The 22,830-nt window shown below is 36.5% G+C and overlaps 1 protein-coding gene across 1 annotated transcript in view; it reads right to left on the bottom strand.

The window, feature by feature from the left end:
• Positions 1-22,830, bottom strand: part of LOC150079329 (116 kDa U5 small nuclear ribonucleoprotein component) — a 330,420-nt gene that overhangs the window by 209,255 nt on the left and 98,335 nt on the right. Inside the window, exons 5-6 of the mRNA XM_090383490.1 lie at positions 20,554-20,629; positions 8,061-8,126 (exon numbers count right to left, since the gene is read on the bottom strand). Coding sequence (XP_090239616.1) covers positions 8,061-8,126; positions 20,554-20,629 — 142 coding nt within the window. The remainder of the gene's footprint in view (positions 1-8,060; positions 8,127-20,553; positions 20,630-22,830) is intronic.

The following is a 22,830-nucleotide window of genomic DNA, read 5'->3' on the forward strand; positions in this document are numbered from 1 at the left end:
GAACGAGCTGATTTGCCAGTAGTAAAGAAAAATTTCAAATATGCAACCTTGAGGAATAAGCCTGCTGAATTGATGTGGGTAGTTTTCTGCCCAAAAGAACATAGAGAGTGGGATAGAAGTAATACGGCAAGAGAGATGGGGTGGGTCCAAAAAAGGGGAGGGTCACATATGACTTCTTGCCCAATGTGACTAAGTGTTTCATGGTTGGCCTGATTTTGACCTACATACACCTATGTTAATAATTGGACACACAGCCTCAGAACCAAGCCGAAGGTGCTGATAGTGATCCCTTCTGAAATGTGCCATTGTGGTGGAAACGAAAATACTGAACATATCCTAAGGCACTGTATGAAGTATGACTATAGAAGGGAATTGTTGGCAGAAATGGGTGATTTAGACTAATGCACCATGTGATATCTTTAGTAATCTAGACAGATACATGGCACTTAAGGAGTATGTCATATTGGTTTTTATTTGAAGGCAGCAGAATATGAATTAGAAAGGGAATATTTTATTGTGTATATAAGGTAAGCAGATCAGATGTATGCTGCAAAAAGTGTATACAATTTTATTGATATTAATTGTACACAGCATTTTGATTTATCAAAAGGTTTTTCTATTTACAGTTTGTTTGTTTTTTTCATTGTTTAATTGTATGGACACTCCCTGGCTTACGTAAATTCGCCTTTAAGTAAGTTTTTGCCTGCCGGTGCAAACTTAAAAAAATAGTGGAAACATATTTTGCATCCCGTAGGAATAAATGGAGGTATCATGAAAATACCATAATGTGAACTCAATAACACGTTTTTTTTTTTTTTTTTTTTTGGTGATTTGTTTTTTTGTCTCTCTAAAAGGTCATTTTTATAATGGAAATTGCACTATACTTTCATCGTTATCATGTGTTCAGTTATAAGAAATGCCTTTGTGATATTTTTCTAAAACACATTTCTAGAGGTCACTACCATAAAACAATAAAAACAATTTACACTTTCCAGTTTATTGGGCCTTTTCTGTTAGTGCAATCTATTATAAACAGGTAGTAAACTCAATCTTATTGCATTTGCGATAATACCATTAACTGGAATTCTGTGGGTTTTTACGTTAAACAGTATTATGGTAAAATGAGTTCCCATTCACTGAAATCTTCAATCATAAAAAAACATAAATAAATTTTCAGAATCTTCTCTTCATTCCTATTTACTTATTACAATGGTGAAGGGAAAGGGACCAATGGAAAGTGCAAGTGCAGGCACTGCTAAGAAACAAAACAAATTTGATTTAGAAATGAAGACGATTAATTAAGAAGTACGAAGCAGGACAAAGTTTGTCATCTATTACACAGAATTAGGTCTCACTGCTTCAACAGTGAATACTATTTTAAGGGACATGCGCCTATAAAAGAACATGTTGAAGGATCAATGCATTTAAGATCAACAGTGATCACAAAACAGTGTTCAGGTGCTATATCAAAGATGGAAAAGCTATTAATATGGATGGAAAATCAGATTCAGAAACAAGTGTTCCTGAGTCCAATAGCCATTCAAGCAAAAGCAAGAAGTATTTATGAAGATATTACGGATAAGTACGGTGAACGCCAAACCAAGTTCATGGCAAGCAATGGGTGGTTTAATAGGTTGAAGCATTGTGCTGGTTTCCAAAACATTAAAGTATGCAGTGAAGTCACCAGCGCCAATTCTGCAGCTGCAGGGAAATTTTGTGATATAATGTAAAAACCCCTTCTTCTCAACAGCCCTTAACTTCCACAGCAGCGTGCTTTATCAGCTGGAGAGTTAATTCTGGCAATGATGCTCAAAAGATAAAACTTGCTGATGTTATGCCTATTTCCTCTCTCTTTTTGTAATTTTATAATTTTGTATGTACACTTTTGTAATTTTTCCTGCACATGAGATAAAAAAATTGAATCAATAATTCTATTTACATGTTCATCGAACATTTCTTTTTTTGTTTCAATCAAATTCAGCACGCATGCAAGTGCTGCATAAGCATTTAGGGAAATTCTGACTTATGTAAAATTCGACTTAGCAGAGTTCCGCAGGGCGCAACCCTTACGTAAGTCAGGGAGTTGCTGTATTCATATTTTTACAGCATGATAATGCTACATACAGTGGGAGTTATTTTTTTTTTTTTTTTTTTATAAAAACCCCGAACGAGAGGTATTAGAACCTATAGTACTTAGTACCGTGCTTGGGTTGGAGGTTGAGCAGATGAAATAAGATACTTGTTGACATTAGACTTGAAGACAGGCTGTTCCAGGAAACATTAGACTTGAAGGAAGGCTGTTCCAGGAAACAGCAGTTGAATGAATAAATGAGGAAGTTGGTTCTGTGAGTTTGAAGTTGGACAGTAAATGGATGTTGGCGGCACATGTTCGGCCTGGACTGTTTTGAAAGAGAGAGAGCGGGGAATTATAGAAGCCAATTCAGAAGAACAGTGCCCATCAAAGTATCTGTAGAAAAGGCATGCAGCAGAAACAGAAAGTCTATGAGACAGAGAGTGCAGAGACACTGTTAGAGAGGAGTCATTAATTAACCTAACTGCCCTCTTCTGAATGAAATCTAGAAGCCTGAGAGAGATTTTGGGGGCACTGCCCCAGATGTGGGAACAATATTCCATGGTGAGGGGGGGGGGATTTGCGATTTGTACAGAGTGAACAGCTGTTTGGAAGAAAAGTAACACTGAGAGCGAAAGAGAAAACCAAGTTTTTTAGATGCAGAGGAAGCAATATTTTTAATGTGCTTGTGCCAAGAGAGATTAGAAGTCAGGTTAATCCCCAAAAGAGATATATCATTTTGCCTAGAAATTGGAGTGTCACCAAAGGTAAGCATAGGAGCAGAAGAATCCTTTTTGTGAGATATAAGACAAGATTGAGTTTCAGAAGGATTGAAATCAACTAAGTTGTCTTTGCCCCACTGAAGAATTACCTAGGTAGCGGATATTCGAGAAGTTGAAGCTGATTGAGCGGAGCAAGGTTTCTCAAAATGGAAAGTGGAATGCAATGTGCTATCCTCAGTAAAACTATGGATAGGATTTCCAGTCAATGGAAGAAGGTCATTAATATACAAGAGGAAAAGAGTGGGAGAAAAGAGTTATGTGGGATTGATGCAAGAGTTGTGGCATAATCCTGTAATCCAGCTTCTTGAAAGTCTATATACAGTTGTATTGTTTCATACTGTGTTGTGAAGTGATGTTTCTGCGAGTCCTATATAGCGGAGACCTGCCTCCCCAATCACTGGGACAGTAACTCTCTCTCTCTCACCACATCTAAAGTATTGGCTGTGACTGGAGCTAAATGATTGAAGAGGAGTGAGTTTAAAATATATACAGGTAGTTCCCAACTTTAAGAGTTAATCTGTTCCTAGGGTGCGCTCGTAAAGCAAAAACTCATAAGGCAGGAATTTATTTCCCATAGACAATGTTAAAAATAGGGGTTACATTCTCAACAATGAAATTAGTTAGCTAATTGGTTTATGTTTAAACAAGAATTGATTTATCCAAAGAAATGAAAACATAGCCTGTAAAATCAAGCAAATTATAATAATAAAGAAATTATTTATGACTTACAAGTATTAAAGAATGTTTATTCTTCATCATCATCAACTATATGCACATTCATTGATCACTCATTACTGGCTCAGCACTCGTTGGTTTGTTGCACAAGGAGTTGTCTTCTTCAGAAATGCTTCAAGAGGCATTTATTTCCAAAATAATCTTCTATTTTCTTTATAAATTTCAGTAGATGCATAAGCATTTTTTTAATGGAATGCACAAATTGCAACTAACACGATTTGCACGGAGTAACAAGTTTACGAAACTTTAAAAAAAAGGAACGAAGAGAAGATTCTGAAAATTTATTTGTTTTATATGATTGAAGATTTCAGTAAAGGGGAAACACATTTTACCATAATAACGCAAAAAACCACACAATTCCCGCTATCGGTATTTTCGCAAATGCAATAACATCGAGTTTACTACTCGTTATAATTGCTTGCACTAACAGAAAAGCCCAATAAACCGGAAAGTGCAAACTGTTTTATGGTCGTGACCTCCAGAAATGTGCTTTAGAAAAATATCATAGAGGCATTCAAAATTGGTTCTTATAACAGAACATGTGATAACGATGAAAGTGTAGTGCATTTTAGTGATTTGAATTGGTAAGTAATACAATTTACACTTTAAAAATGAACTTTTAGAGAGTTATATAGCGAAAATTTCAACTTCTGAGGTCGTGGAATGAATTACCAAAAAACAATGTGTTATTGGGTTCACATTACGATATTTTCATGATACGATTGTGTTCTGGAATGGATTAATATCGTAAAGCTGGGTACACTTTATTGTATATCTACGCACATGGTTTGAAATATGGTATGAATGTTTAACATGCATTTTTTTGCAATTAATGTTTATATTTTGTTGATACTTGATAGTTTGGAAAGGAAAAAAAAAAAAAACTCATAAAGCAAAAACTTGTAAAGCGAGAACTGCCTGTACACTGTCTACAGCAAGTTGATTTTGCACTGCACTTTGCTTTCAAGACACAGAGCAATTTTGTTTAAAAGCATTCTTTGAATCTTCTCAGAGCACTGGAATACCTTGATCAAATGGTTGAAGAACTGATGTTATATTAGGCAACGGTTAATATGACATCAATTCTTCCTAATATGGCAGCAGTTATCCACAAAAACCACTCATCTTGCAATCTGTCTCTAATCCACTAGCATATTTTTGATGACACCAAAGCCTTTTGGTTTGCTCGATACATAATCAGCAATGTCTTCAAACCATTAAAGAATTAGGGCTTTTCCACTGATCAATAGAGGAAGCGCCTCTAGGAGATTGCAGATAAAGGAACCACTAGGTGGCAGTGATCACAGTGTACTGATGTGGGATTTACTTAAAGATTGAATTACTATCGTGGGTAAAGAAAGGAAACGGTTTTTGCTTCCATAAGGGTGAGTACAGTGGTCTCTGACAGTTTTTAAATTCTGTACAGTGAGTTCAACTGACGATGTTACCAACAATAAATTCTAAGTGGAAAGCATTCAAGGAATTGATCGCGGATGCTACTAAACGTTTCATACCTATTAAGAAATATTGTTCAAGATTTAGGCCAAAATGGTTATCTAATGAACTAATGAGACTCGTAACAGAGAAGAAAAATGCACGGAATGCATATAAATTATCAAGCGACTCAAAAGCCTATGGCAGATATAAGCTAGTCGGTAATCAGATCACAAAAGAGGTTAGGCAGGCGAAGGCAGATTACGAGAAATCCTTGGGAAAAGATGCTAAGAAAAACAGCAAGGATTTCTTTACTTATATAAACTCTAAAAGGAAGGGGATGAATCTGACTGGTCCACTTGACATCGATGGTTCGACTGTTGATGATCCTGCTCAGATAGCAAACAAACTAAATGAGTATTTTGCATCTACATTCACACATGAGAAATTATTAAGGTTTGAAAATGGCAGAAGGTTATCAAATTGGAGCAGGGTGCTTAATGATTTTGTAATAACTGAGAGCAAAGTGGAGGAGAAATTGTTGAAGTTAAACATAATAAAAGCACCTAGGGTGGATGGGATCTATCCAGTTATATTAAAGGAGACGGCAAAGCAACTAAGCAAACCCTTAGCCATAATTATGAGAGCATCCTTGGACTCAGGGGAGGTTCCCACAGACTGGAGATGTGCAAATGTATCCCCAATTCACAAAGGGGGATCGAAGGGTGACAAGAGTAATTACAGACCAGTTAGTTTAACTTCTGTTCCGGGTAAAATAATGGAGTCACTGGTTAAAGATGCATTGCAGGATCATCTAGACAAGACTGCAGCAATAATTCACACACAGCATGGGTTTGTTAAGGGAAAGTCTTGTCTGACAAATTTGATAGGATATTATGATGTGGTTACAAAGGAACTGGATGCAAAAAATAATTTTGATATCATATATTTGGATTTCAGGAAAGCTTTTGACACTGTTGCGCATGGAACAGTGCCAAAAGCTTTGTGCAAATTGGAACAGAATGGTATTAAGGGTAAGTTGCTACAATGGATAAAAGGATGGTTAAGTGGGAGAAGACAGAGGGTGCTGTCCTTCGTGGACTAATGTTATTAGTGGAGTCCCACAGGGTTCTGTGTTGGGTCCACTGTTGTTTTGTATATTTATCAATGATATTGATGAAGGTATATCAGGCTTAATGTCGAAGTTTGCAGATGATACAAAGGTTGGCAGGGTTGTTAATGACAGTAATGGCAGTGTGCTACTGAAACAGGATCTAGATAATTTGGGCAGATGGGCTGAGAAGTGGCAACTGAAGTTTAACATTGAAAAATGCAAAGTACTGCATATGGGTAGAAGTAACCCCAGAGAAATGTACCAACTGTGTGGTACTACACTTAAGGTGGTAGAAAATGAAAAAGATCTGGGAGTAATTGTGCAGTCAGATATGAAGGTTTCTGAGCAATGCAGACAGGCTGCCAGGGCAGGTCATGGGGTTTTGTCAATGATATATAGGAATTTTGCTAGCAGGGAAAAGGAGGTGATTATCCCTCTGTATAAGGCAATGGTCAGGCCACGCCTTGAGTACTGCGTACAGGTCTGGAGACCTCATTTTAGGAAGGATGTAGATTTACTTGAGCGTGTACAGAGAAGGGCAACAAGATTGGTGAGGAGAATGAAGGGATCCTCTTACCAAGAGAGGCTTAAGTTCTGCAAATTGCAGTGGCTGGAGACTAGGCACCTGCGGGGTGATTGATTGAGGTATATAAGGCCTTGAATGGGTTGAGCATGCTGAATTCTGATGGGATCCTTTCACTTGTTCAGATTACGAACCTAAGGGGGCATAAATTCAAATTAAGAAAAGACAGATGTAGAATAGATGTGCAGAAATTTGCCTTTAGCCAGTGGGTGGTTAACTGCTGGAACAAACTTCAATCTGTCATTGTGGAAGTTGATAGGTTGAATAAATTTAAGGAGGAACTGGACAGGAGGGAATGGTGTGATTTTTTTTTTTTTTTGGCTGATACTGCATAAGCTCATACACTTGCTTTCTTGCATCACATGCCACTACTACTACTACTATTGGTAATGTATTGTTTTGTCTCTTTTTTTTCCCCCCTATATTTTCTACTTATCTTTAAATCAGGTGTGCATCAACTGACAAAAAAGTCTGGTTTCCTCAATACTGAAGATGTCATTCTTGTAGAATGTCAACAAAACATTTTTCAAACCATTCTCCTTCTGTTCCTTCAAAGCTTTAAGTTGGGCATCTGCGTTTGCTGCACAGTTCTATTGAAAGAGAGCCAACAATAAGTCTTAATTTTCTGGAACCATCCATTGATAGACTTCAAATCTTTGATATTCATCCAATGGAGTCTTAGTTTTTAAAGCATTTCTGTCCATGGGAACATATTTTGCATTCATCATCATGATTAGCCATTCAAAGAGTACCTTTTGGATACACTGCCTTTCGTGCTATGATCTAACACAGTGGAGCAGATTTCTCTAAGCTTTCAATCTTTCAGAATGGCAAACAGTGTATCTCGGGTGTTTTGGTCCTAGAATGCACACCATTATCTACAGCTTGTAAAATCTTAATTTTGTCTGTGACTGGCAAAGCTACCTGCTTCGTAGGAGCCATATTGATAAACATACAGTTTATATATACTGTACAATGAACTTCAAAATGAAATTAATTTCGTTTCACCAATGAGTGATTTCTCATTCAGCCTGTAAACTCATCATTAGCTTCAACAAAGTGGCATTCTTACAGTTTGAAATCTGAATATTGTAATAAAAAAAGTAATAAACAAGACAGAGTGGTAGAAATTTTTGAGCCACCATAGGGAATCTGTTTGTCTTTTAAAGTCATTGTAATGAATGTAAAATAGCATTAAGTTTATGGGAAATCAGCTGGGACCTACCAAATGGTTGTTATATTGTGCTGGGACATTAAAAAGACAGTTGTCATAAAGAGCTTTGACTGTATTATCAACATATCAATTTAATAAACAGAACTGAATTACAAAATAATACTTACATTTTTTCCTTCTCGTGGCCTCATATCAGGATGAGTCTGCTCAACTATACAATCTACAAAGGATGTCTGCAAAAGAAAGAAATTTATATACTGCTAAAGTGTTTGCAAAATTAAATATTATCATCAATATGATTTAAATAGCCCAAAATCAAAGATACTATTCATTTTTAAGATTTAAACATACATTATACATAGATAATGTATGTTTATTTGGTGTTCCTGTATTAATTAGTGAGCCTTGAACTTGAGGTTATATGAAATATAGTAGCTATGTATATAAAGTTTAAGAGACAATTATACCTCATGCATTCTACTTATGGTTATTTTAAGAAATTAATATTAGCACTATGTAGTCTAATGATGTGGCACCTCTTCCAACAATGATAGAGGTTCTAGTGTTTTCACCTTGATTTGTCTCAATTTTTTTAATTTGTAGGTTTCAGTAACTTCAGTTCTATAACTGGTTACTGTGATTTGTCTGTTTTTATGTTTCATTAATTCTGCAGTATTGTTTATTTTGTAGTATTTTCTTTCTCAATAATGATGTATAATCTTATATTGAGTTACCTGATTTTATTGTGGATCTTTTGGTTTTGTACGAATTAATTTCATTTATGGAACTGGCTTTGATTTGAGTCTGATTCCACATGACTTCTGATGAAATGCAGTTTACCTAGAGTCAAGGTTGCAACGTTTGCATAAAAGACAGTTAAGATAGCCTTTTAATTGCAACTTTTCTGTTTCTGCCTAATTCTTTACTGATGAGGTGAAAAGAATCACCAAAACATCCGTATAGATTATATATGATTCATGAATAGTCATTTCTTTACATAGCCTGGTTTAATTGGTAGGTTATGTTCTATTTAGTACTACCTATGTATATATAAAGTTTGCGACACAATAGCTCATTTATAGTGTGTGACAAAAAGGATGGGCACATTTTATATTTTAACGTTTGTGTCCAATACTGATTAAAAATCATATTCATTAAACATAATATATTAATGATACTATAAAACATTATAAGTTAGCCTAAACTTCTAATGTATTGAAAACAGTGGCATTACAGTGACCTCCACCTCTGCCTAATGTGATATGACAGTAAACATTGCCCTTGACAGCAATGTATTGAGGAATGGCAGCCCTCTGTCCAAAAAATTTAATTTCTAAAATTCTGAATCATGGTTGATTGATAAACACTGCTTTTCAACATTCTTCATAAAATGAAGTCAGATGCCATCAAATCTGGAGAGCAAAAAATGGAGCAAAAGCATGGAGACTAAAACGAAAGAAAAAAGATGCCCTGGAAACAAGTTTCCTAGAAGCTCTACCTGTGTGGAAACTGATAACATCTTATTGAAACCAAATATTCTGATAGTCAAGATGTAATTCACACACTAGACAGTTGTCTACCATTCTTGTTTTGGTCATTTTTCAAGAAAGTAAGGCCTGTTCATGCCAAAGGATGAATCACTACATCATACAATCATCTTGGCTGAACAAAGAGGAGTTTGATGCAATTCGAGTGAATTCTTTTATGTCTAATAATGATGGTTGTCTTTATTTACAAATTCCGAAAAGGTGAAAATGAGCCTCATCAGATATATCAGTTCATTTCAGGATGTTTTGGGCCGACCGGGCTAGCCGGGTGGGTAAAGTACCTGCCTAGCAACCCAAAGGTCGCGGGTTCGAATCCCGCCTCGGGCTTGGATCAAAGTACTGAAAAAACCTTGGGAGGTGCATTATGGCCACAGAAGCCGATGCACCAACAACTACAAGAGGGAAAAAAAAAAAAAAAAGAGGGGGAAAAAAAGGATGTTTTGGTACTGTTTTTTCAACTCGAAAACTTTTTTCTGCAGAATTGTTTGTTGTTTGGTTTTTAGGAGCATTAGCAACTAAGGCCATATTGCTCCAGTATATGCGGTGGTCATTCCCTGACTTTTCCACATCCTCCGTATTTGGTGGTGATGGGCTCGAACCCCGGTCTAATCAAGAAGCGTGTGCAATGCACTGCTGCTCCTTCCCACCTGGCTACAGAAGCGCCCTGCAGAATTGTATATAATTTATCATGTCACATTCTGACATTGTTTTCATTACACAAATTCACATATGAATAGAACCTACTCTGGTGTTATATTCTTCTAGCACTTCTGCAGAAATGTTAACTGCTCTAGCATGCCATCTGACTGATCTATATAGACTACAAATTACTGCATCAGAAGCTCAACTTATTTTTCTGACAATGTCATAGGATTCCACAAGGAACATAATGTCTTACACTGAGTCCATCATTCACCATTTGGTAACCCATGTTAATGTTAATATGTAATAAGGAGTATTGTGAGTTTGAAACTATGACAAACCTTTGTTGAGTTTCCATTGTGGAATCAGCTTCACAAATAATTCACCATAAGCAATGAGGGACTGCACAGGCCAATGTTCATCATGAACTGATGTGTAACGGTGAATGAGAGGAGGTGAAAAACTCCAAGATATGTCTTCATAAACTATGCTCTATGGAGGAATGTCTTACAGCTGATTTCTTTACCTAGTTCCAATGATACAGAATTTCCTTGGTGAGATCCCTTTCATGAGACAGAACCAGGTCTTCAACATCCTCCTTGTCCACTTAAAGTCCCATAGCTATACCAAAAAAATATTTCTCAACCAATGCTAGCCTGATCTTCCAAGTCATGCTGGAAGCCTGTCCACAGAGGTTTCCAAGCAGAATTCTGGGTGCCAACTGAGACTTCTTGCCATGCAACAACAACAATGTTTCTGACAGCCTCTAGGATGTTGAAATTTTTCTTCCAAAATTTCTTCAGTCATGCCATCACTACTTGAAGTTGCTGAATGCTTCATGGCATTTCCTAAACCATTTCTTCATGCAGAGCCTCTTGAAATTGACTATCACCTGTTGGTCAACAGGCTAGATCAAAGAGGTGGTGTTGTCTGGCAGGAACATCACTTTGATGCAAACAAATATGTATTCCAAAGAATGCAGCAAGTTCAGCGTCATGGCAAGATACATTGTCCAAAAGCAGTAGAACTTTCAATGCCGGCTTACTTGATCAGGTACTCCTTCAAAGCAGGACCAAAAATTTCAACAGCCTATAGTTGCCTGGCCATCTATGCCTTGTGGCTGGACTTCCAACAGACCCCCAGTTCAACTCTGATAACTTTTTTGCTACTTGCCTTGAATACCCTGGAATTTTCAGAATAATATACAATGATGGGCTTTAAAGACACCAGAAGCATTAGCACCAAGATTAATCTATCCTTCATAGGCTCATCCACTGGTAAAGGAGTTTTGTCCTTAGTTCTGTAAGTTCTCTTTGGCATATTCTTCCAAAAGAGCCCAGTCTCGTCCACACTGAAACAATTTGGTGAGGAAGACATACTGTCTTCCATTGACTCACAAAACTTGGCCTTAGATTTGCGACCTGTTTATCTGCACTTGCAGTTGACCATGCCTAGATACACTTTTAACTTCAGATTTCCTTTTAAAATTCTCAAACCATATCTTCCTCATCTCTGAACTCTTCAAAATGGGAATTGGATGATTGAGGAGCATTATATTTTAAATTAGTCATAAATTGCTTTAGCCCTGTCATAAATAAATTGATCCTTCACAGACTGACCTTTCATTTGTTTTATCCATGGCATCCATTTAATTGATAGAATTAATAGTTTTTTCCACTTTTACAATTAATTCCCTCCCTTTTAAAACTGTAGCAGAAGCAATCATCATCACTTTCCCCATTTTAAATGCATCTTTTTGTTCAATGATTTCCGAAATCATGGATTTCATGAGGCCATAATTGCTTACAAGTGCACTTACTTAACATTATTTACTGGATTCGAAATAACTGCTTGCTTCATCTGCAGAGGAAACTGATTTCTTGATTTTCTTTTACACTCACTTTTGGAGTCATGAATTGTGAATTGCAACAAATTAACAAAAATGAGAGAGAGAGAGAGAGAGAGAGAGAGAGAGAGAGAGAGAGAGAGAGAGAAATGTTTGCATAGTCATAACAAAATTATAAAAATCACAGAAGCTTATTAGCATTAGTATTAGCCATACAGTGCAAGGAAGTCACAGGCTTTTGCAACACTATGTAGTCTAAACATCTTCCCTGTAATTTGAATTTATAAAGCCTAGTTCTGAAATTCTTTATTACAGTGAAAATTTTTGTCTTCCTTCATTTTATTTACTCCTCTCAGAGCCTTAATCAGGTCCCATCTAAGGTGCCTGGTACTGTAGCCCACACAGTTGAAGCCTTTCATGTACGGTCGTCCTTTTGTTAATATCACCATGCAGGTTGCTCGTCTTTGAACCCTTTCAAGAAGCGCAATGTCTTTTTTTAGATGAAATTATCTTATTTCTACAGGTTATTCAATAAATCTTCAATGAGACACCATGGGCCTTCCTGGGTGACTGTGTACACTGCTCAAAGAACTTCATATCTGACCATATCATAACTCCCAGATGCATTTTTTCTCTACTGTTTTTAATTCAAGCTCACCAAGTGTATAAATTATTTTGGGGTTGCTATTTCCCAAGTGTAAGACTGCATTTTTCTGCAGTAAAATAGAGCTGTCGCTTTTCTAACCATTCGTGAAGCCTGTTCAAGTCATCCTGAAGGAGATGCTTGTCACAGATGATAAACAACTCTCCCAATCTTTATACCATTTCCAAATTTTGACATCAAGCCCTTTACAACTTTGTCAATATTGTTTATAAAAATTAGAAATAAAAGTAGTCCAAAAGCGATTCTCGAGGGACCCTACTTCTAATGTTATACCAATCTGAAAAATATCCACTAATTATAACTTTCTGCCCTGCAGCCATCCTACAATCCTTAGAATCTTGCCAGTAATCCATCTTATACAGAAACCTCTCAGGAGGGATCTGCATCAAACACCTTGCTAAAATCCAAATAAACTATGCCAAAATTGTTGCTATATCCAGCTCATGAGTAATTGTGTCAAAATAGCTTACCAGGTTAGTCAAATGTGATTTTCCTTTAACAAAACCATGTTGTTGTCCTTAAGAATGCCATTTCTGTCCAAAATGTCCCTGGATTGCACTCTTAATCATTGCCCCCAAGATCTTCCCTACCACTGAAGTCAGACAAACCAGTCCATGGTTACTGAATTCACTCTTAGAACTGCCTTTATGTATTGGCAGTTCTCCAATTCAAAGGAATCTCTCCTGAGTCCAATGATGCCCTCATAATTAACTCAAAAGTTTTTTTTTTTAAAAAATAATCTTTTGAAATTTCAATATTGCTAATTTCATGCTTTCCAGCTTCACATGCATGGCCTCTCCTCACCAAAAGGGTTTCTAATCAGTAAAGACCAAGGTAAAGTACTTTTTTAATTCATCGGCAACATCAGCTCAGTTATCTAAGACTATCAATGCCCAGTGCACAAGGGACTGAACTGATTTTTCTTCACTGCCAGTGCTTTCTCATACCAAGCCTTTACCACACTAACTTTATCTGTGGTACTATTAAAGATAAACTTGCAGCTGTTGCTAGTTCCAGTACTTTTCATTGCTTTGTGACTTTCCCATAAATGGTATACACCAATGAGCCAAAACATTATGACCACCTACCTAATATGATGTTGGTCCTCCACGTGCAGCCAAAACAGCTTGTACCCAGCGAGGCATGGACACTACAAGATTTCTAAATGTGTCTTGTGGTATCTGGTACCAACATGTAACCAGCAGATTCTTTAACTCCTGTAAGGCCATGGTTGAGACACTGCAGATCAGAGTTGTTGTTCCAACACAAACCACAGATGCTTGATGTGATTGATGATTCCAATACCTGGAAATCTTTCTCATGTTCCGTGAACCAATCTCAAACAATCCAGGCAGTGTGGCATAGCGTATTATCCTGCTGAAAGATGGCATCACCAGAAGGGAAGACCGTTGCCATGAAAGGGTGAACCTGGTCAGCAATGATGTTTAGGTAGGTGGTAGATGTCAGAGTCCTCGGCACATGGATGGCTGACTGGACCCAGTGTATCCCAGCAGAACATCGCCCAAAGCATGACACCGCCACTACTGGCTTTATTTTGTCCAACGGTGCATCCAGGCACCATCACTTCCTCAGGTAAACGTCACACACGTACCCGGCCGTCCACATGGTGCAACAGGAAACGTGATTCATCGGACCAGACAACCTTCTTCCAATCACTCAAGGTCCAGTTTCAATCCTCGCATGCCTATTGTAGGCGCTGTTGCTGGTGAACCGTTAGCATGGACACTCGGAGCAGCCTGATGCTACGCAGCCTCATTTTCAGCAGGGTTCGATATACTGTGTGTTGTGACACATTACTCCAGTCACTAGCATTCTAATTACTGACGAGTTGTGCCACAGTCGCCCTTCTGCTGCCACGTACCATCCCGGAAAGCCTTCACTCACCTTGAGCATCGACGAGCCGTGGTCATCCAACTCCTCGCTGGCAGTTCATGGATTTTCCCTCCTTGGACCACTTTCAGTAGGTACTAACCACGGCTGACCGTGAGCACCCTACCAGCTGTGCCATTTCGGATAGGATCTGACCCAGTCGTGTAGCCATTACAATTTGGCCTTTATTAAACTTGCTTAAGTCCGCTGCCTTTCCCATCTGAAGAACAAGAGTAACACTGAATAACGGAGCTCAGTATCAGGTGTTTTTATACCATGTCCTGACTCGCACATGCACCGTAGTTCACCTGTTACTTCGATTTGCATAATTACTCTCTGGTCATAATGTTTTGGCTCATCAGTGTATATGTGTCAAGAGATAACTACTGTGATTATCGCTTTAAAAGTATTCCGTAATTCTAACATATTCACCTTCATTCTGCAATCTGCCCAATTCATAGATCCCATGTAGCAGCTTAAACTGCCATAGTTCCCTTTTCTGAATTTAAAAGTCACACCATTACCCCTAACTACAGCAACATTTTTCGTCTTCAAACCAACGACTGCATGATCACTATCTGCCAATGGTTCCTGTACTGTAACTCTTGTGATGTCATCTTATTCACAAGTAATTCTGACTTCTACAATTTCTTTACCCATAGTACTTTCTATAACTTGCTGGTATAAATACTCCCACTTATTCAGTTCAATTAGGAGCAGATTGAAATAACTCATAATAGACATTCACACTTCCTTTAGAATTCCATTGGGATGTAGAGACACTTGTCATACTCTTTACAATCTTCTGGTCTGTAAATTACACTGGTCAGCATAAATTTCTTCCCTGAAATAATTTCGACAGATCTCGTAGGAAATTTGTTCAAAAACTCAGATAAGCACCTAAAACGTTCTCACCACACTCAGTTTTAAATATAGTAGGTTAATGACCGAAAACTAAGACACAGTTGGTTTAATCATCTTTTTCCACCTATTTTTTTTTAGAACATTCGGGAAATTTATAGAGCATGTAACAATATTCTGAAATGTTCCAGAACATTGCAGAATATTGTTACATGCAGAAGAAAGGTCGGGATGTTTCTGGAAGTTTTAGAACTTTTGACAGAGTTCTCTAGAATATTGAGAGCCTTCTAGAAACTTCTCTACCAGTATATATACGAGTTGGTTCTGTGCCAAACAAGCATTTTCATATTTCAAAAAGTGTATGTTTCAGAGTGGTGAACAAAGTGAACAAGTGTTTTAGTGAATTAGCGTTCATAAACAAGTGTTGTGCACATTAGTGTAAATCGTGAACTGCGTTTAAATTAGAAATAAACATCATCTACAATTTCTTAATTATGTTTTTATGTGTGCATGCCCAACCGTACATGAAATACGTTGCATTCTTGCTGAAATAAGTCTGATAGCTTTTGCTACATTTGCGGAGAAATGGTATTAAAATTCGCAGCAGAAGCCACTGTCACAACTTGTGAGAAAAGCTGATGTCCTCTATTTTGGATGTAAGGTCAGAGATCAAGATAAAGTATGGGCTCCAAAGATTTCCTGTAGCTCATGTTCAAGGACATTAACAGGCTGGCTTAGATGTAGTCATAAATCAATACCCTTTGCTATTCTGGTGATATGGCGGGAATCTCTAGACCACATAAACAATTGTTACATTTACATAAACAATATTTCTGATTTTTCTGGGAAATCCAAGCATAAAGCAGAGTATCGCAACATAACTTCTGCTCTAAGGCCTGTTTATCATGATGATACAATGTCAGTGGTAAAGCCACCAGAAACTTATGGACTTGACTCTGATTCAGGATCAGAAAAAGTCTCCAGAGGCAGAATCCAGAACAAGTACAGATCCAGACTTTTCAACTGTTGAGACTGCAAAACCGCATCTAATCACTCAGGCAGAATTGAACAATTTGGTCAGAGATCTGGACCTCTCTGAAAACAAGGCTCAATTACTAGGATCAAATGTCAGCAGTGGAATCTTCGTGAATGGGGTGTCAAGGTGTCTTTTTATAGGAAGAGGCAATCTAACACAATAGCCTATTAAACCACGGATGGTGCTTTGGTTTATTGTAACAATGTTCAAGAATTAATGAAATGAAGAGTTTACATTTGGAGCACATCAGTGGAGAGCAGTGGAGGCTTTTCACTGATTCACCCAAGGTCAGTTTTAAAGCAGTTTTACTCCATAATGGAAATAAGTATCCATCTATACCATTGGCCCGTGTAGTTCATATGAAAGAAACGTAAAAGAACCTACACGTTCTTTTGCAAAAAATATGCTAACAAGAATACAAATTGAATATCTGTGCTGACCTAAAAGTGGTAGCTTTCCTGAGTGAGTTTCAAAATGGATACACTAAATACTGCTGCTTTTTATGCGAGTGGGACAGCCAAGTGAAGGATTGCTACTACAGGGTAAAAAAAATGGCTAGACCATTCAGAAACTACACTAGGCCAGAAAAATGTAGCATATCCTCCTTTGGTAGATAAGTCAAAAATCTATTTAACTCCATCACACATCAAGCTAGATTTAATAAAAATATTTGTAAAAGCAATGGACAAAAAAGGAGAAGAAATTTCCTGCTTGAGGCAAGTTTCCTCGATTTAGTGAAGCCAAGACAAAAAGATGGAATTTTTGTGGATTCTCAAATCAAACTGCTAATTCCAAGATTAGGAATTCACTAAAAAATTAAATGATACAGAAGTAAGAGCCTGGAAGGCATTCAAAAACGTCCACCAGAACTTTTTAGACAATGAAAAATCACAAAATTACAGTGAAATTGTGGATGAACTAATTTTAGCATACAGAGAGTTGGGATGCAATGTGTCGTTAAGAGTTTAATTTCCTTCATCCTCATTCAGACTTTTTTCTTGAAAACTTGGGTGCGGTCTCCAATGAACAGGGTGAAAGGTTTCATCAAGATACCAGGAAAAATGGAGTCCAAATATGTTGGCAGACTACTGTTGGAATCTCATATGGCAGACACCAATGGTTGATTACAAAAGTAAAAAACTGCAAAATAAGTGTTTTTTTATCAGATAACACCCACTGTACGTAACATTTTGACGTGAATAACATCTATGCTGGGGGTACCCTACGGTGCTCAGACTGTCACGAAAAGTGAAACATCTAACCGCTGTTATATCTCCGAAACTAACAGACAATAGTATAAACAATTTATACTTATTTTGTTGGGTATATAATGCCATTGACGAATATGCAAAAAAAAAATTAGAAGTTTTGATATTTAATATAATTTTTTTCGAAAAAACTAAAAAGTGCATATTTTGGTCTTTGTCGTTGCGTCTTGGTTGCTTTCACTCTCAATAACTTCTAAACTATGATAGATAGACATAAACAGTAAGCAAAAAAATTGTTCAGTAGGAAATGTAGCTTTTATATCTATAAATAGTTTTGATGTAGCTCTAATGGTTCCCGAGTAATGGCAATGCAAAGTTGAGAGAGTTGAAAAATTTGAGTATTTTCAAGTTTGTTTTTGCAATATCTTAGAAACTATAAATGTTAGACAAAAACAGTAAGAAACAGAATTATTGCCCTTTGAGAGCTCTACAAGGTTATATAACTAGATTTCCAATCATCTTTTAGTTTTCAAGAGTTGAACAACTCGTTAAAGTAACTACTTCGTTCAGTTACTTCACATTTATCAAGCAGTGCAGTTGTGTTTCATTTAGTTAAGTTGTGATGATGCCAAAAGTTACATCAACTAAACGCGTTCAAAGATTTCGACAAAATCACAAATCTAACGTAGAGAAGCAAGCACCAAAGTCGTCAGCGGAACAAGAGAGAGAGAGTCTTAAGTGTAAACACGAGCAAGATCAATTAGAGACAGATGTCCAGCCATCAACATTGAAAAGAACAGTGCAAACATTCAACAATAAAGGTAACCACAAACCTTTATTGTTGATTGTAAATGAAAATACTAAATAAAATACAACTGATTTTATTAAGCTTAAATTGTATTTTTTCATTTCACATGATGTTATTCACGGATCCACCTTCGGCTCCATGGAGCCAATGTCGATTTTTCTTAAAATATACGAAATCTTTTTTTACTAGAAACTGTTTTTGACTTTAATCCCTTCTCCCTTAAAATTGATGTTGTTACAGCAATATGGTTGCCATATATGAATTCACCAATGTCAAATCTACAAGCATCACCCTGAATTTTAACAGGGAGTGAAAAAAATGTTTTTTTGTGACCAGTTAAATTCCACTCTCAATTAAAGCTTTGCTTCCAAATGCTCAATACCACACAACTCAGCAAAAGCTCTTTTTGCACTGAGGTGGATTTTGATAAGAATCATGAAGTCACCCATTTTTTTGATAAGAAATTCGAATTCACCCATTTTATGATAACACTCCTGATATTAACTGTAAACATAGTTATGACTAAGTATTCTTCTACAGTTTGCCACCTCGATACCTGTTGAAGTTATTCAGGCTTGTTTCGCTAGCTTTATCTTCCTGCTCATTTGAAACTTTGCCACCCTCAGAACACCTTGCCAACATCAGCTGTTGCAGCAATCAACAAGAATTCTTGAGACATATGCAAGCATTACTTTGACCCATGTCATCAGATAAACACATGTCTATATTACTCTTCCCCATCAACCAGCAGTTCCCCTGAACCCTTAAGGTATCTGCAATGATAGTGGCAAAAACCCTTACACCACCTTTGTTCAAATGAATACCATCTCTGCAAAAAGATTCCAGGCTACATACAATTGCAGGCTATGCCAATAAAAATTCTTCCCAAAAGCCTTGCTGAGTCCCTCCTGTCTTGAGTTAATCCACAAGCCTTTCAACATATAATCCCTTCTTTGTCTGAGCAGAATTACAGACAAACACACTCTGATCTAATTTTGTACTGAAAATGCAAAATACACAGAATTGAACTCCAAAAGCTGATAAACATGACCGCATTTCTTGACCAATGCGATAAGTGGATATGAATGATAGATTTTAGCTTTCGATCACCAAAAATGATAACAGCACAGCTTATGAGTGCTTTTCTTGGCTGCAAATAACACCTGAATTTTATTGTATTAGCATCATTAATTGAGACTGTCATCATTAATCAAATGTATGGGATCCTAAGAGAGGTGCATCACAAATTTAAATATCATTAATCAAAAATATTCTGGACTGACCACACAGATCGGAGGAGTTTACAGCAAATCATGTTGATGAAAATATTATCATTAACCATATTTAGCATTCATGTGACTTGAACCATTACCAACTCAAATGCATCCTATCTAACATAATGCTCTTACACTGACCACTTGGCTACTTCACACTGCACTCCAAAACTTGACTCTATTCAAGAGAGTAGTTGGATTAATTAATGAGCCCACCCTTCCTTCAAAACCCATTCCACTCCCTACCACAAAGACTGTTTCTGATGCACATCTCTCCTATAGTGATTTTTCCACGGGTACTGTTCTTCAGAATTAGTAACTGTAATTCTACCTCTTTCTTCCAAAACAGTCTATTCACAGCTCAATTCCAAAACTAACACTACCTTTCCTTCTTCTTCTTCACTTATAAACCTACAGCTGTTCTTTGGAAAACAATATTCCTTTTTATGTAACCACCAAAAATTATGAGCTACAGAAATTCTAGTTTGATGTAAAAAAAGTTTTGTTTTCTCAACTCTCAAACCATACAGAATATTATAGTACTAGATTCATTCCAAATAAACCGTCTGTTTGCAGATGCCATAAAAAAAGAAAACAGAAATGAATGTTTTGGCATAATCAAATTTTACATAATTCACATACTATTTTCACACAATTTGGTATTAATCTCAAAGGAATTATATAAGACAATGAAACAATAAATGGGAAAAATATTCAAACAGAATGAGCATCAGTTTTGCATAGTTAGAAATTTCATGCAATTAAATACATACACACAATTACTGCTTCTGAATTACATCCATTTTAACTTTAACCACCAGATAAATTGCTACATTGCTAATTGCTACATTGCATGTAATGTGAGTTTAAAAGTAAAAAAATACCTTGCCATGATGAAGATGACCAATAAGGGCAACATTTCTAATAAGATCTGTATTATCCATCAAATCTGCAAGAAACCTGAGGAGAGAGAGGAAGAGGGAGGGTAATGTTATATGTAGTTCTACTGAATATACAATATGAATGGTAAAATGAAGCTCTCTGGCTTAATTACTTTAATACATAGTAAAAAAGAAACAAAATACTGTCTACTTAAAGACTCCATTAATTTTAAGGGTTACCTTTAGTTCCAAGACTGAATAACATTAAAAGAATGGGAACCTAAATTATCAGAACCAACGCAGTTGATTCGCATTGTTTTTAGACAGTGATTCCTCATATGACGAGCATTGGACAAAACGCACTTTCTTTATGCAATTTAATTTTAGCCAATTTAATCTGATTTTGCATTATCACTCATATACGTCATGTGGCATTATCACTGTTTAAAAACACTGTGAACCAATTGAGTTCCTCAACTGGTTCAGTGTTTTTAGACAGTGATTCCTCAGTTGGTTCACAGTGTTTTTAGAGACAGTGATTCCTCACGTGACAAGAAATGAGGAAAGTGCACTTTATGCAAGCAGTTTAATTTTAACCAGTTTAATATCTACTTAGAGTTAATGTATACAGTAAAAACACTCTCAGATGACAACAGTATATTTCACACTTACTTTGGTGATATGTGATTTAGAGTTTCCCACAACAGCAGGCTCTTTGAGCATACCTGAGAGTGTTTTAACATTCAGCAAATATCTTTGGAGAATTTTGGAGATTTGTAAAAATGAACACATGGTATATAAATGTGTTTAAATATTAATTTGTTCTCTGATTTTATTACAATAGGCTTTAACAAAAAGTAAGCATACCAACTACATAATCAGCATGATGTCAAGATGACAATCATTTTGGTGTCATGCTGATTTTGTAATATTGTAAATTTTTAAACATTGTTCATCCCTGTTCTTGTGGATTCTGAAATTATCATTTTAGTATTTTGAGGTTTTTTTTTTTTTTTTTGTTTTATTACTGACTGATCTACTACAAAACGTTCACAGGAGAGATTTTGAAAAGTCACTGTTTCTTGCCTTCAGGCCAGCAAAGTGGGTTAAAATACCACTCCAAGTTAAAAATTAATTATACTAATAATTAAAATAACTAAGTTACTGAAATTATTGAATAATTTGTGTAGGGCAGATAAGAAAAGGTGGGAATGGAAACCAGTAAAAAATGAGAAAAATAACATTTGAGCACTAACTATATTATTTTCGTAAGAACTAGGAGTTGTAAAGAGGTACTCCCAATCTTTTTAAATTTACGTAATGCAAAAGAAATTAATAATAAATAACTACAGAATTACAAAAAACAAAATCAGGAAAACAGCAGATAAACAGAAAAGGCTTACATGTTACACAGTTCTTGGCCTGATGTTGAATAGGAATTGGAGAAAATTTAGGAGTACTGGACACACAAACCCTCACAGAGCTATTGGGGTAGCCACTGAGGAGTTAGTAAGTGAAATCATCCTTGAGAACTAGAATACTGGAAAACAGGAATGATATACCTGAGACAACTAATGCAATTAATGTGACACCCAAAATGTAGCAAAAACAGTGACAGGTCACCTGACAAGTGCTGAAATTTCTTTTCTTCAAATTGGGTAATTAAATGGAAAAAACCTACCCCTAGAAATTTTACATCCATGTAAAATTTACTTACCGTATTTCCCCATGCATAAGACGCACCTTAATTTCGGGGCCCGAAATTTGAAAAAAAAAAATGTATTACATAAAGTTATTGAACTCAAGTTTTATTCATCATAAAATTCATACAACTCATCACTGTCAAAACTCCCATCCATTAGCTTGTCCTCATCTGTGTCTGATGAATCACTGTCTTCATATATTGCCTCGTTCTCAGTTCCATCTATGGCATTTGAAATGCCACACTTCTTAAATGACTTGACAACGATCTCAATCTTGATATTACCCCAGAATCTTTTCACCCAGGTACAAACTTCTCCTATTGCTGGTTTCTTCACTCTTCCTGCTGGTGTCGAATTGTCCCCAGAAGACTTCATCCATTGGTCTCTCATATCAGCTTTGAAGGGTTTGTTAATGCTGACATCAAGTGGTTGGAGCTGGAATGTCAAGGTATAACGATAAGTTTTGTTTTTTGCTCTGCAGCAATCTTCTTTGTATTTTTTATTATGTGTGCCCTGAACTGATCAAGCACCAATAGAGCAGGTCTGCATAAGAGCCTCCTGCTGATCTCCTGCTCCA

The sequence above is a fragment of the Mastigoproctus giganteus genome, chromosome 10, assembly GCF_048544385.1.
Source record: "Mastigoproctus giganteus isolate SK-2022 chromosome 10, ASM4854438v1, whole genome shotgun sequence".
NCBI lineage: Eukaryota > Metazoa > Arthropoda > Arachnida > Uropygi > Thelyphonidae > Mastigoproctus > Mastigoproctus giganteus.